At 37.2% G+C, this 14,893-nt stretch overlaps 1 protein-coding gene across 3 annotated transcripts in view; it reads left to right on the top strand.

The window, feature by feature from the left end:
- The window catches only part of tcerg1l (transcription elongation regulator 1 like), a 117,282-nt gene that overhangs the window by 87,837 nt on the left and 14,552 nt on the right, over nucleotides 1-14,893 (top strand). For all 3 annotated transcript variants that reach the window (XM_073815023.1, XM_073815024.1, XM_065262807.2), the window contains exons 6-7: nucleotides 8,255-8,380; nucleotides 11,610-11,692. In XM_073815023.1, coding sequence (XP_073671124.1) covers nucleotides 8,255-8,380; nucleotides 11,610-11,692 — 209 coding nt within the window. The remainder of the gene's footprint in view (nucleotides 1-8,254; nucleotides 8,381-11,609; nucleotides 11,693-14,893) is intronic.

Genomic DNA, 14,893 nt, shown 5'->3' with positions numbered 1-14,893 from the left:
TTTTGTATTTACTGGTAAATTCATTCTGGTAAATTCATGGTAATTTACCAGAATTACTGTGTGAAAGAGGCTACCCTACTGAAAAATCCAGCTAAGACCAGCATAAGCCGGTGAGCTGGTTTTAGCTGGTCTCCAGCTTGGTTTTAGCTGGTTTTGCTGGTGTAGCAAGCTGGTCTAGCTGTGTTTTGGTCACTTTTTAAGCTGGTCCAGGCGGGAAGACCAGCTGGCCCACCAGCATGACCAGCTTTGTCAGACTGGGAGGAACAGCGCATGCTTATGCTGGTCTTAGCTGGATTTTTCAGTAGGGTGTAGTGAGCATCACTTTTCCGGCTGACATCAGAGGTATTCAGGCCAATCACAATGCACTGGTTAGCTGGCCAATCGGAGGGGACATGCTTTTCAGAAATATGATCTTTGTACAAATTCAACGCGTTTCAGGGAGGCAGGGTTTATTAAAGAGTTTATATGCAGAGAAAAAAATATAGATAGGATGAAACGTTTTTTTCCCGTTTTGTTTATTTGAAAGCGGACGGTCTGTTCTTTCATTTGATATATTTGTATGTTTATATATTTTTAGAAGAAAATTGTCCTGGCATTTTGTGAAACTTTTGTGAAAATCACAAAAAAAATGCTGAAGGGCAACTCTTCAAAAAAAAAACAAAACAAAGGCTGGCGGTAAAAGTGTTCACAGACAGTCCAAATGTTTCCTTGTTTCAGCTTAGACATCTGGGCTGTGTTTGGACAGCTATTAGATGTTTTTTAAATGCAAAATTGCTTGCTGGGGTAAAACATCCAAACCAATGAAGGATTTAGTTTGATTCAGATTGAGAATAAAATTTCCTGCTGAGTTCTTATTCATTCAGATTGAATTCTTACCAGGGGGCTAATTTCCTCATGTAAACCCTTACCCTATTTTGCCTGGGGTATTTTTACATAGGCTATAGCATTTTGTACTAATTCAAATATGCAATATTGTTTCTTAAATACAGTGTTTTTCTTCCAAGAAGAGAAGTTATTTCTTTGACCGCTAGGTCAAGTTTGCTAATCCAAGATTCTTACATTCACTTCATTGTCTTATCAGGGCTGCTAGTCAGAACCCTCATGGTGGTTATCTTTTTAAAGGCCTGGTGATGCGATAAAAGCTCCATGAAAAGTGACACGCTATCTGGCTCTCACTGAATATAATCTAAAGCTACCGAAGCATGTCTGATGGAGAAGGCCAGCAGATCGACCCATCCAGCACATACGATCACGGCTGCAGTCGTAGCCCACCGTCAACAATACATTCATAATGAAGACACCGTTTTGTTTTCCCACATAAATAAACTGTAATTATTTTCTTGGTCACATGGGCATGACAGGGATTGTAAACCGATACAAATTAATAGGACACACAGTGGATGCATTGCAAATGATCTCACGCTTTATAACAAATGCAAGCAGGGGCTGTTCGCAGCTAAAGACTCTTCAAGTGCTTTTAAATATAAGGTGATGGATTTATTCAGATGTCGGGAAGCTGTCACTACAAACCCAGCGTGTACAGGTGCTAAGTACAGACAGACTGTGAACGATTGCAAAAATAGCAGCATTTGCGTGAAAAGCATATTTATCATGCGTTTCAGACCAAAGCTACTATTTTGGCATTCACAACATGTATCAGGATACCGGTTCTAGTTTTGAAGAAAACTTAAAGCATAATTCTTATGTTCTTGCACAGAGATAGCTGATATAAAGAGGGCAATTTCATACAGAAAGAATCCCGTAGGATGTATTAAATTAGCAGATCTGTATAGCCAGGTGTTTTTGAGTAGAAAATAATGTTGTAACCAAAAGTGATAAAGTGAAAAAAAAACTTTCAAATACAATTATGAACGGTAGAAAGATTCTAACAACATTAGGAATAAACTTCATATTCTCAAACAAATCATCCGACTCAGAATAACCGACAGCCAGCAATTGGATGCTCATTTTAGACCTTTCACTTAAACCTGAAACGTTCAGTGCACATCATTTTGGCTGTAAAGGTCTCCGTCTGTCATCCTCGGCAGCCATTTGTCATGTGCAGGTCATCCCAAAAGCTTTCACTGTCTCTGTTTGATGCCTTTATAACAACAGATTATAGATAATGTCCTCTTGTCTCCCTCTGGCCCACCAATCCTGACATCAAAACGCATCAAACTCTTAACCTTCCCAAGAGTCATTTCTGTTGTTTGACCCCCGGTTTACCCAGCTTTACAAGATGTGCCTATGACAGCAAGTTTGGGCTTTTTATACTTTAAGCCGGAAACAATGGGCGCACGCCGTATTTATTTATTTATTGCATATTCATGTCATTCCTGTAAACGCAGAAGGGACTTCCCTTTTGAAGAAATATTGTATCTGAATGGGACATTCCTAGTTAAATAAAAAAAAAAATTCAAGTCAATATATTATTGATGAGATATTTTTCCTTGTCGCATTTTTTGCAAAGGGTCCTAAAATGGTTGTTTTCTGGCAGAACCATTAACATCCACAGAACCTTTCAGACATAACTCAAAATTTGCAGACAGCATTTTGCAAAACAAAACTTTATCACTTAACAAGACATCACATCCAATAATTACAAAATGTACCAGCCCCGGAGAGCAAGCACAAAGGCATTAAATAGGGGAGCAAATAATAGGCTTATTTGAGATTAGCTAATTCTGCGCATAATCGATCACTGGTGATCGCCGCGAGATGCATGCCAGTTATAAAAGTGTCCGAGTTACGTCCGACTCGCTCTGATGTCAGTAATGAACAGTAATGAACAGTTCACCTTTGCTGATTCTCCTTATAAACATCTTAATGTAAATGCATTTGTTGGTACTTCAGTTGCATCCATTTAATCCGCGATAAAATACGCAAATGCGATCTCTTCCATTGCTGCCGTTTGCAGTCGACAACACAGCGAGATTCAGGAAGTGTCCAGCTTGCCTGCACTTTTTTCACTACTCCCCTCAAAGCAGCCGCCTACTCTCGCCTATATTTCAGGCAAGGCAATGCGCATCTCAAACAAACCTAGTAAGGGCAACTGGTCAGGGGAATAAACCAAGAGATTAATTAACAAGGGGGTGGGGTCATGACACTAGACTGGGGAGCACATGGCACACAAACCATGCCCATGTGCTTCCACATGGGACTGCCATGATTGTGTCACAATAAATTAGAACAACAGGATTGTGGATTTAGGTAGCTAGTATCATCATATTTGGTTTGTGATCATATGCTTTTAATTATTTAGTGACTGAGTTGAAAGACGCCTACGTTTATGAAGGCCTGTAGTCATTAAAAGATCTTTTCATTTTATATGCGACACAAGAATCTAATTCAGAATTGAGGAGAGATAGATAAGAGACGCTTTATGAAGGCTGACAAAAAACCACGAGTGATAAACATCATCGAGTGATACACATGAAAGCTAATTTGATGAAAGACAAGCCAACATCATAAAGTGTGTTATTGATCAATTGCTGCCCAGGTTTATCAATACACCATATTTCTGTGCGTACGTGCACGAGTGCAAGTGCGCTTTCAAATCGAAAGCAATAGAAGCAGCCATATTGTTTGAGCGAACAGATGCAAATCTTTACTTCATGCACCATTAAGTGTTTTAATGAGCAGATCGTATAATCTCCCCCTTCATTTAACTCCCATAATGCATAATACATCTTAAAAGATATATTCAACTTCCACAATGTCCGTCAACTGCCACACTAATAGACTTTGTCAGCAGAGCTTCTTGTTTATTTTTTGTAGTTTTAGAGAAGAAAATAATGATACAATACATTCTAAAAAATACTGAGTTATTTTAACCTGCTGGCTTATAATTAAACTTATGCTGGGTTGTTTCAACAAGAGGAAATCACCGAACCCGACGTGCATAAATCATCTTTTTTTAAAGAAAGACCATGAGACAAACTTGACAAAATTAGTCCAAGGCCAAGTGAAACTTTTAGACCCGAAACGCTTGGATCTCGGGTCGGGTTTTCTAGATGGACCCTGAAGACCTCTAATTTCAACCCAAAATGCTGGCATTGTTGAGTTAAATAAAAACATTTTCAGGGTGAATTTAACACAATGGCTGGGTTTGTCCCAAGTACTGTGTTAAAAATAATCCAGAATTTTAATACAATAATTCATGCTTGTCCTAACATCTGGTCAGTTCATGACAACTAGACAAAGAGACCATAATATTATAGATGAGTTAAATATGGATATCCGCTGGTATTTTAACATTTCGTGTGGGTTTCCCCAGCCTGATCTCACTAGAATTTGTACATATTATACTAGTTGGCTAATTCGTAAGAATTCGTACGAAGTTAATCGCGCAAAAAAAAACAACGGTTATCATAAAAAACAATAACGAAACCCAACTACTAACCCCAACGCCACAGGGGTCAAGGAAAATCTTACGAATATCTATGAATATGGTCATATGAATTAATACGAATTAGCCACCTTGTAAAATATGTACGAATTGCCATGAGATAGCATTGGTTTCTCTATATTTTACCCAACCATGGGGTAAAACAACCCAGCATTTTTTACTATAGCATGAGAAGTCGTTTTACTTCATGTATTTACTTATTTACTTTATATTTCATAGAGGGAGTATAAATTAGCATTTCCCTTGCTGATATTAATTGCATTAGATTTCAATTATTTAAAAAATATGTGTTTTGTTTTAAGTTACTGTTTATATTTATGTTTTAAAATATTCATTAAAATCCGATCATAGAAAGTGAGAGCTAAGCGTACTGTAGCATCTGCTTCATGTGCTTGTGGAAATGGCACAAACATATTCAACCTGACAATCCGTCAACCCCTCTGGGTTTCGGCAATGCCCAGCCCAGAGCTAAAGCCAAATGTAATTAACCTTTATGAACAAACCGAGTCTGTCGAGCAAAATTCGGACAGACGCTTTAAAATTAAAGGTTAAATATGGCCCGTGTTGATGAGAATAAGCTTCCAGCTCCTTTTAACATTTCGATGTTTAACTAGTCAGGAGAACTTTTGATTGAAGCTTTGATCACTTTAATAAGTTAAGCGTGTGAAATGAAACGCTTTGTTGCCTCTGGGTGATAAAAGCAAGGTTTGTGAGATGTCTGTCAGTTCATAAGCTGATATGCATCTGTGTATGGCTCTCAGGAGTGATAAAGTTGATTGTGTCTGCGGTAGGTTTATTTGTTTATGAGCGCTTTGTGAGTTAAATCCAATGCCTTTTTGGCTCATGGAAAAGGGACAGATTGTGTTATACCGTTTAATGTTTGTGTATTTTGCAATAGTGTGTCCTTTGCATCATCTCTCTTATAACATTACTTTTCACAGCTGGTCACAGTTGAATGGAGGGAACATGGTTTAATTCAATGACATCTGCTGAAAAACTGCTTAAAAACGGTTTGGTTTTTGAACATAGTAGTTTCTGGTCCACTAAGGTGAAAGGTTTACAGACCCAACCCATTCTCATGAAATACATATAAATAACACGAAGTTGAAAATTTGTGCAATACATACCCCAAATTCCAATTTTGCATGCATGTGATACGCATACGCCAGTCCTTCCCGTTCATTTATATTGCATATCTTTTACATTTCTCATTTGTTTTTGGGATTTGTTTTAGGATGTCTTTTTAATATATACATTTCTTCATGTTTTGTCTATTTTTAAACCATGGTCACTTGGAGTTGGGGTTTGGATGTCATTTTATATAACAAAAACTTGCTCTAATCCCAAGCGACAAGGTAAAAAAAACAAAAAACAAAAAAACAATAAATAGAAAGACGGGAAGGACTGGAGTATCACATGCACACAAAATTGGAATTTGGTGTATGTATTGCATGACTTTTTAACTACGTGCTATTTATACGCATTTCATGAGAATGGACTGACAGACCAGTTGGCTGTCAACCACCCAGAATAGTTAGTTACCATAAATTGCTAGCTTGGAACACCTAATAACCACTGTTTTATCTAATGTAAGCTGGTTTAAAATTTGTAGGATAAAAAAATGAATTTCTACATATTTTTATCTATATTTGTTCTGCCTTTTCCTTTCTGGCTCTACTGTTTTGGTTGAAAATGCACATGCGATTAAAACATATTTTTTAAATTACTAAATATTACAAATATGTTGATTTTACAATTTAGCAGGGATTTTAAAATTGTTCAGAATAAAATGTCATTCCATTATTATCATACAGTCATATTTTAAAAGTGACCCAAGTCTCAAATATGTGACCCTGGACAACAACACAGGTCATATAGGTATTTTTTATATTATTTTTATATAACTATTTAAAATCTGGAATCTTCATGTATCCTGATAAAGTTGGTAACAGCTGCATCCACTAACAAAAAAATATGTTTAAAAAAAATTACAGTAGACAATTTACGAAGTATGGTCCCTGAACATGATCTTTACTTACCGTATTTTCCGGACTATAAGTCGCACTTGTATCATAATTTGGCTGGTCCTCGTCTTTATAGTCAGGTGCGACGTATAAATTAAACGGGACCTTTTTGAACTTGATTTGGCTTGTCGTGTTAAATTAGCCTTTTCAGCCTCCCAGGTATGTTCTGTATGCTATTGTGTAAGCTGAATAAATGTTAATGTTATGTTAACATGTATGGACACCTATTCAGTCTGCTGTTCTGTGCTATTGTTTAGTTGAATAAAGAATAATCTTAAGTTTCCAGATTAAATGTCTGTTCTTCGGTTTGAAAATCTTAATAAACGTGAATATATACAACAAGTGACTTATGGGGCCCTATTTTAACGATCTGAAATGCAAGTGCGAAGCGCAAAACGCAAGTGACTTTGTGGGCAGATCTTGGGCGCTGTTGCTATTTTCCCCGCGGGAGAAAAAACTCTTGCGGAAGGCGCAAATCAATAAGAGGTTGGTCTGAAGTAGGTTCATTATTCATAGGTGTGGTTTGGGCGTAACGTCAAATAAACCAATCAGAACGCTATCCAACATTCCCTTTAAACGCAAGTGCGCAAGTTCTATGGGGGGTTGCTATTATTATGACGGATTTACCTGGCGCACGCCAGGAGCGGTTTACAGCCGAGGAGACCGACGTTCTTGTAAGAGCAGTCAAAGACAGAGAAGTTGTTTTGTATGGGGATGGGAGAAACCCGCCCAAATCAGCGTCGGTTAAACAGGCGTAAGAGTATATAGCCACAGTCTCATCAGCTGGCATCCCCATTGTTGCGCCAAGGGCTACAATGATGTCAGGAGACGGGGGAATCCCAAGTTTGCCAGCATAAATCGGGCACGCCGTGTAACGGGAGGTGGATCTGCCTCAGGACCTGACACCAGCAGACGACATCGCTGCGTCCACCCTCACCGCTGAAAGGGTTTGGGGGCTTTGAAATCGGACCCAAGAAACGCAAGCAAGGTCCAACCCCAAAGTACACTTATCAAGTTTATATACATTTAGGTTTCTTATGAAAACATTTTAATTATTATTTACATGAAATAAACGTAATACAGCCACACAACAAACTTATGAAAATATTTTAATCACTATTTGCATGATAATTTTTTAACGCAGCCACACAATAAATTAAAACTATCACCACAAAGCTCACCACTATGATTTCCCTTATCTCATGTGTTAATATTTTTTATTGTAACAATTTATGATTTGCAAAAATAACTGTTGCATCTGTGTAGATTAGATGCAAAGTGTGTGCGCATTGTGCATGCTATACATTATGGTCAAGCATGCGCCCTTAAAATAGCATAATGAACAACGCGCCACTGACTTTAGACTTTTTTTTTGGTCAGTGGCGCAATTGTTTTTTGAAACTGCAAAATAGCATCAGGGATGGTTTGCGCCGGAACACGCCTCCTTTTTGCGCTGAACCGCCCAGGGAGCGCAAGTTCATTCCCTAGTTTGCCGACGTGCGTCTCTGGAGGGAAAAACCCGCTGTGCGCCGGTGCAAAATACGAATGATACATGCGTCACTGACAAAGTCAATTGCGCTGGGTGCAAGATAGGGCCCATAGTCCAAAAAATACGGTAATATATCCTACAGTTTTTTGGGATAGTATCCCCATTCAATTAATTTTTGTCCATTGCTACAAATATACCCGTGCGACTTGTGACTGGTTTTGTGGTCCAGGGTCACATATGTTTTTGGTCATGTGGTAATGTTCTGCACAGTTGTAATGACACAGTTTATGTGTATTAAAATGAATTTTCACGTTTGTTGTTTGTGGCATTAAGGAAGACGAAACACCTGGGAGAGTTTGCTGGGACCTGTACTGCCCTCTCACATTACCGCCGTAACATCACTTACCGCTCCTGGAGTGACCCTGCTCACTGGAAACTGGAAAGAGCAAAGAACCGCAGGTGTGTTCATACATTACACATACTTAAACAGCAATTTCACAACAGCTTTTTTGCATTTAGCCCATATAACGGTGGGAGTTCATAATAAGTAGTGTGAGATTTCTTATTCAGACATACAGGGTACCGTATTCAGAGAAGCATCAGATTACTGTATATGCATCTCCATCTATCAGGGTCATCTTAACATAAAAACAAACAATGTTTCAATTTAGATTAGGTTAGAATGAATGTCATTTTATGCCTTTATAGGGTCTTTATCTGAGCCCACTGTTTGTGTTTTTGTTTATCTGTCATATCTTTAAAATAGAGATCGACTTTTTGGGAAGTTTATTGCAAAGTTCACCCTGCAAGCAATGAAAGATAATTTTCTTTCCATGTTTCTTTCACTTTTGTTGTTTTCTTGGTACACACAGAAAAGGATGATAATTGGATATTGCTTTTTCAATCATCATGTGATTCGCTAAATTTTATACAACCGTAAATAGCTCTCAAACTAGATTAATATTAGATGTAACCTTTATTAAACATTGATGTTTTTATCATATGGCTTTTGCCGCTTTTAATTTTACTTTGGGCTTAACAACAACCTAAATCGTAAACTCACTTTTTTTACGAAACTTTAAAGCTGACTATATTTATATATGTCCAATAGGGGTGTGACGAGACACTTAAGATGAGATTGCTTTCACGAGGACTAGACGAGACGAGATTTTTACACTTTTTAAGAACTCTTTAAAGCAACACTATGTAGTTTTTTTACCTTTAAATAATGTCTCTAAAATTATTTCAGTGGTAGAACAACTTTTAAATGGACAAATTGTACTGTTGCTGCAACCTGAGAAGCCTCCTAGCTGCTACAAGCACACTCTGAAAGTGGCGGTGGAGGGTAGGAAACACAGCCCCGCCCCTCCCCCTGCCTGCAGAAGAGTGTCTGATACCAGGCACTGTTGCGCTTTTCAACCACATGGGGGAGCTGTAAGTCATTTTTACATGGAAACTACATAGTGTTGCTTTAATGATAATATTTTTTTTTATGTTTTAACTAATCTAGGACTGTGCCTAACAATTATTTTGCTAATTGATAATAAAGTTAATTGATTTTTTTGGTAATAAAATAGACCCAAGTGAGCAATAACCTTTAAAATTACATAATAATAACAACGATGAAATAATAATTGGTTCAAATTAAAACTATCAAAACAAATAAATACATTACAGTAATATGTAGGTAGCCTATTTGAAATAAAAATCAGCATTATGCACGAGATCTCTTCACACCCCTAATGTCCAAGGTTTAGCCGTACATTTGTTTCAACACTCTTCACATCCATCTGGATCTCAAAGGAATTCATGTGTACTTTTTTACAATGCGTATGAAATTTGTGCAAAGTGAATCGTATACAAAATGAATGATTATTAGAATAAAAACAATAATGATACCCCAACCCAACGTCACAGAGGTGAAAGCAAATCATACAAAAACATGCAAAATTAACAAATTATCCACCTTGTAAAATACATACAAATTGCAATTAGATTGCATTGGCAAGTTTGTACGATTGTGCATTTTCTGTATCGCATATGAAGTTTAGACGCCTGTTTTCTGTGTATTCTGTTTAAGCAGTCAGTGACCACATAAACATTCTCCATTGTTGTCTGTAAATGTAAGGCAAAAAGTGTCTGCACGCCATGCAGCAAGTGTCTCATCTGACAGAAGCAGATAAATGGCTCGTGTAGGCGTGGATGAGAGGTTCCCCGTCAGCGCTTGAAGCGTCGAGATGATAACTGATATAAATCAAACAGAATCTTCATTCGGCCTTTATTGCAAAGCAGTTGGTTGTTGTAATACAAAGAGTTGCTATGGGGCCCGAATAGTTTCATGCAAATTTAATCGGGATGTGTCAGCCTTGAATGTTTTTTTAAAACGACACGTTTCAGATTCATGCAGCACACATTCTCATTTGCTTCCCATGATCACGGAAAACCTGGAAAATGAAGGGTTTTTTTAATTGTGATTTAAAATTTTGACTATGAAAAATGTAAATGTTTTAATTTTTATTTTGACTGATGAGTTTGTGTAGGACAAAACTTGCTTGTAGCAAGTTTCTTTTTGGGGAATTTACATGAATCCGAAGTAACATCTACAGAATCGAAAACTGGAAACATCATCGGAAATGCATTGGTCAAAAGTGTCTGAACCCTGTTTACATCACTCCCTTTTTTCACTAAAATCAGCAAAACATTTGTATTTCTCTAGCTGCCTTTCTCATCATTTGTGTCTTAATAAATGTGTTTGCGTGTCTTGAACTGTATTCTTCACATGGAGAATTAAACTTCAGCAGTCACACCTTTGAATGGGAGATATTTTTGAATTTGCTGTTAAACCGCTTAATTCAGTATGCGGTTTTTCTTTGAGTTTAATTCCATTCAGGAAAGATCAAGCGGCGCATTTTGATTTCCACTCCACCTCATTCTTGCCACATCTCATTGCAAAGCTTTTCATAAAGATACAGTCAAAACATATTTTATGGCCCGACTCTGCTTGAATGTACCCAGACTAACTGAAGTGAATGGGAATGTTGTGTGCGATGCTTTCAACCATCACTGACTGCCACAGTGGGCTTTTTCCTATTGATTCCCCTGCCAGATTTTGGTTGTTGCAATCACATTTTTCTATTAAAATTTCTATAAAAAAATAAATAAAAAAATAATCTCTTTTAAGAGTTTTTCTGATTTTCTTAAAAAGTGAAATACATATGTTGGGATTTTTTGCACCTTGATGATTTTCTGGAAATACATACAGTGGCTACAATTTTTTTTAAAGTTTTGGATAAAAACACATTCAGTTACCATCTTAAATCAAACAATATGTTCATTTACACACTTGAATACTTTTAAATTGCACATATAATGTTAATATATTCTAGACTGTATGTAAATATAGACACCCATCTTTGCTGTTCATTGTTCAGCTTAACAAAGAATGAAATAGCTTTCATTATAAACTCAGCATTTTCATTTCAGGATGCCATTAATGAAACTGGATGGCATAACAATTTCATTAGTAGACGGAGTAAATGTTTCAATGTTTAATTATAATTCCTGACATTAAAGGGCATTGTCTTTTACAATATTTACTATTTATGAGGCACTAATTGTTTAAAAAGACAATGTGATTTAAGATGTCATTACCAGAGGCATATTAAACGTTTGTCCTCCTCTTTCTCAGGTAAGATACTGGAACTGAAGAAGACGCCCTGCAGAGATGCCCTAGTTCTCCATCACGATCCAAACCCAGGGAATAAAGCTGAGGTTTGTCATTCAAAGTCTATTAGTCTGGTGTTACTGTGTATTTTTATTTTCTGGGTAAGTTTTTTAAATTTAAAGGCACATTATGTAATTTTCGCCACTAGTGGTCGCTAAACAACAACAAGGGCTATAGTGTGATGATGCTGTGAAAGTGTGTGAAACATGGGAGTTGTAGTTTTTACCTTCACTATCAATAGAAACTGATCAGACAGGATTAACAAATCATGTTAATGATGTACATTAGCCCACAGCGCGTCTTGATACAAGCCAGAATGAAGCAGCGTGCTAAAAGTGTCTACCTCCACATTCTGCATATTTATGCATGCCACAGAGACTGACGTATGACATCAAACTAATATGAGAGTACTGATTTTGAAATGCAATAATATAATGTCTTACTGTATGCCGATCGGTCTGCACAGTGCCACATGAAGTCACATGAAAACACATATGGTTCCTGGCAACAATAACAATGATACCATTGACAAGAGACCTCTGGAACAGGGGTAGAGCATTGATTAAAACAGCTAATTCTTTGGTTACAAATATTGTTGAAAACATTTGGGATAGTGTAAGTTCACATGTGAACAAAATATATAACAATGTGCTAGTAAGTTTGGATATCTTAATGCAAATATTTAACATATTGTGCCTTTATATATATATAACCTATATATAAAAAAATTGGTACCCAGCGCTTCTATCAACCTAAATATGAAAAATAACAACTCAGTAACTTAGATCTGGTAAACCATTCTCTGCAAGCATGTGAAAAAAATATAAATAGATATAAAAAATTTGTCTCTCTTTGTTACGGAAGCCGAGAGTTTTTTTTTTTTTTTTTTTTGCTTGCTTGTTTTCTCATGATCACGACTTAAATTCTCGTTATCTTGAGATAACAAAAGTTGGATTCTCGTGATCCCAACATAACAAAAGTTTTATTCTTGTGATGTGATTAAAGCTTACGTGTTGTTTTGTTGTAGACAGCAAAAGCATATTTTGCTAGATTTGCATGGATGAACAAACAAGATTTTACTTGGATCAGGGATTTGCTCAAGCTAAAATAGATTGGACAGTAATTGACAATTTGACACTGGTGAATTTAGGGACCATCTCTATAGTTAATCCATAATATACACGTTTCTAATTTTAACAGCAATTCAATGAAATGACTTATAGTCAACAAACAATCACAAAACCAACACGTTCATGTGGTTGTCAGCTATAATGCACACTTTTTAGATTTTGATATTTATTCAAATAAACTGTTAAATACTATTGAAGATAGAAACATGTACAAGAGTACTTTAGAGATGGTCCCAAAATTCACGAAGATCAACCGTCCAACTTCATTTATTTTATTCATTTTTTAAGTCTATCGCAGATAGCTACACATGTGGTAACGGCAAAGACCCCAAATCATAAGCATCAGCAGTCCACTTTAAAAAAAAAACATAAAAAATCTTATGGACAAGAAATGATGGACAAGAAATCCTCTAGTGATGTAGTACTCGAGTCCGGTCTCAGAAGATGATGCATGTGGTAGGGATTTTTTTTAATGATAGTAAAAGCATAGTCCATATTAAGACGTTAAGACCATAGATATGTATAATAAAGGCTAGATGTCTCGCCCGCACTGCTGGCCAATTGAGTGGAACGTCCGCATTTGGCGGCCATCTTACCACAGGGCACTCGCTCACTCAAAGCATTGTGTTTAATGGAGCGTGTACTTTTAAATGACCATAACTTGCTCAATTTTCTACCGATTTTCAAACGGTTTAGTTTGGTATAAATGTCAGAGATGTACCTACAGTATGACACTGCATACTTATGAATAATTTTCATGAAACATGTTCAAGCCTCCAGAATTATAGCCACGTTAATAACGTTTGTAAGAAACCAAACCGTTTGAAAATCTGTAAAAAAAATTTGCAAGTTATGGTCATTTAAAATTACCTGCCCCATTAAACACAACGCTACAAGTGAGCGAGCTGCCTGAGGTAAGATGGCCGCCAGGTGATGATGTTAGAGACTCAGCGTAACACATCTAGGGCCCTATTTTAACGATCTAAGCGCATTGTCTAAAGCGCACAGCGCACGGCTCTCCTCACATTTCAGCAATTTGGACAGCGTTTTTTTAGCAAAGAGTTTTTTTAAGCATTACTTAAAAATGTTTCTCATCTCACCATATCCGCAGGTACAGAGTCATCATATACAATAAATCTGTGAGGTAGCATTAAAAAAACATTTAAAAACAGATGCATTTGTTTAAAGCAAAGCATTTATTTACTTACCAGGCTGCAGGTGAAGCAGCTCTTTGTGCCTTCTAACGTCTCATAATTAGTCCTCATTTATGTCCAAGAGACTCAATAATAATCTTTTACATTCAATCCTTTAATCTTTCATATTTAAAAGCATTTTTGTGCTGCTGCGCATTCATGTACTTTGTGATAAGCAAACCCGCGTTGTCCTCCCGTTTATAGGCGCATTTTACTAATGCGCTCTTTAAATAACATAAAACACATTGCGCCAGGTTTTTGTTGGTCAATGGCGTAGTCTATTTTAGTTGCCTCAAAATAGCAACGCGCCAACAATGCACCTGAACACACCTCGTTTTCAGACCAGAACACCCATGGGCGCAAAAGGGGGCGCAAATGCATTTGCTATTTAAACAACGCGGCGCTAAACGTGAAAATTAGGGTGGAAACTAGCAAAAGACACTTGCGTCGCGCATTGCCCTGCATTGCGCCGGGTGTAAGATAGAGCCCTTAGTCTTTATTATACATGTCTACGGTTAAGACTGCTCCTCTAAACAATTCCCAATCTAGCTTAGTCTGTAGGCCTAACTGTTGATTAATAACTGGGGTGATATTAAATCATGAATATGAAAACTGACATGTTTTTATGGTCTTGGTCTCGACTCCTGAAGGACTCGGTCTCGACTCAGGCTTGCTTTCTCAAAGACTCGGTCTTGACTCGGACTCGACTCTATTTGAAAACCAACAGACTCGGTCTCGACCCTTCAAAGACTCGGTCTTGACTCAGACTCGGCATAGGCGGTCCCCATTACTAAAATCCTCTCTCTGTGTTCATACTTTGTGATGTCAGAAGGGGATATTATTATAATAATATGGGTCATTAATTTGCATTACCCAAACACGGCATTGCCATTTAATGCAGAGAGAGAGAGAGAATAATTGACAG

Source organism: Paramisgurnus dabryanus, chromosome 1 (assembly GCF_030506205.2).
Source record: "Paramisgurnus dabryanus chromosome 1, PD_genome_1.1, whole genome shotgun sequence".
Classification (NCBI taxonomy): domain Eukaryota; kingdom Metazoa; phylum Chordata; class Actinopteri; order Cypriniformes; family Cobitidae; genus Paramisgurnus; species Paramisgurnus dabryanus.
The sequence above is the reverse complement of the archived record's forward strand: the minus strand, read 5'-3'. Positions and strand labels throughout refer to the sequence as shown.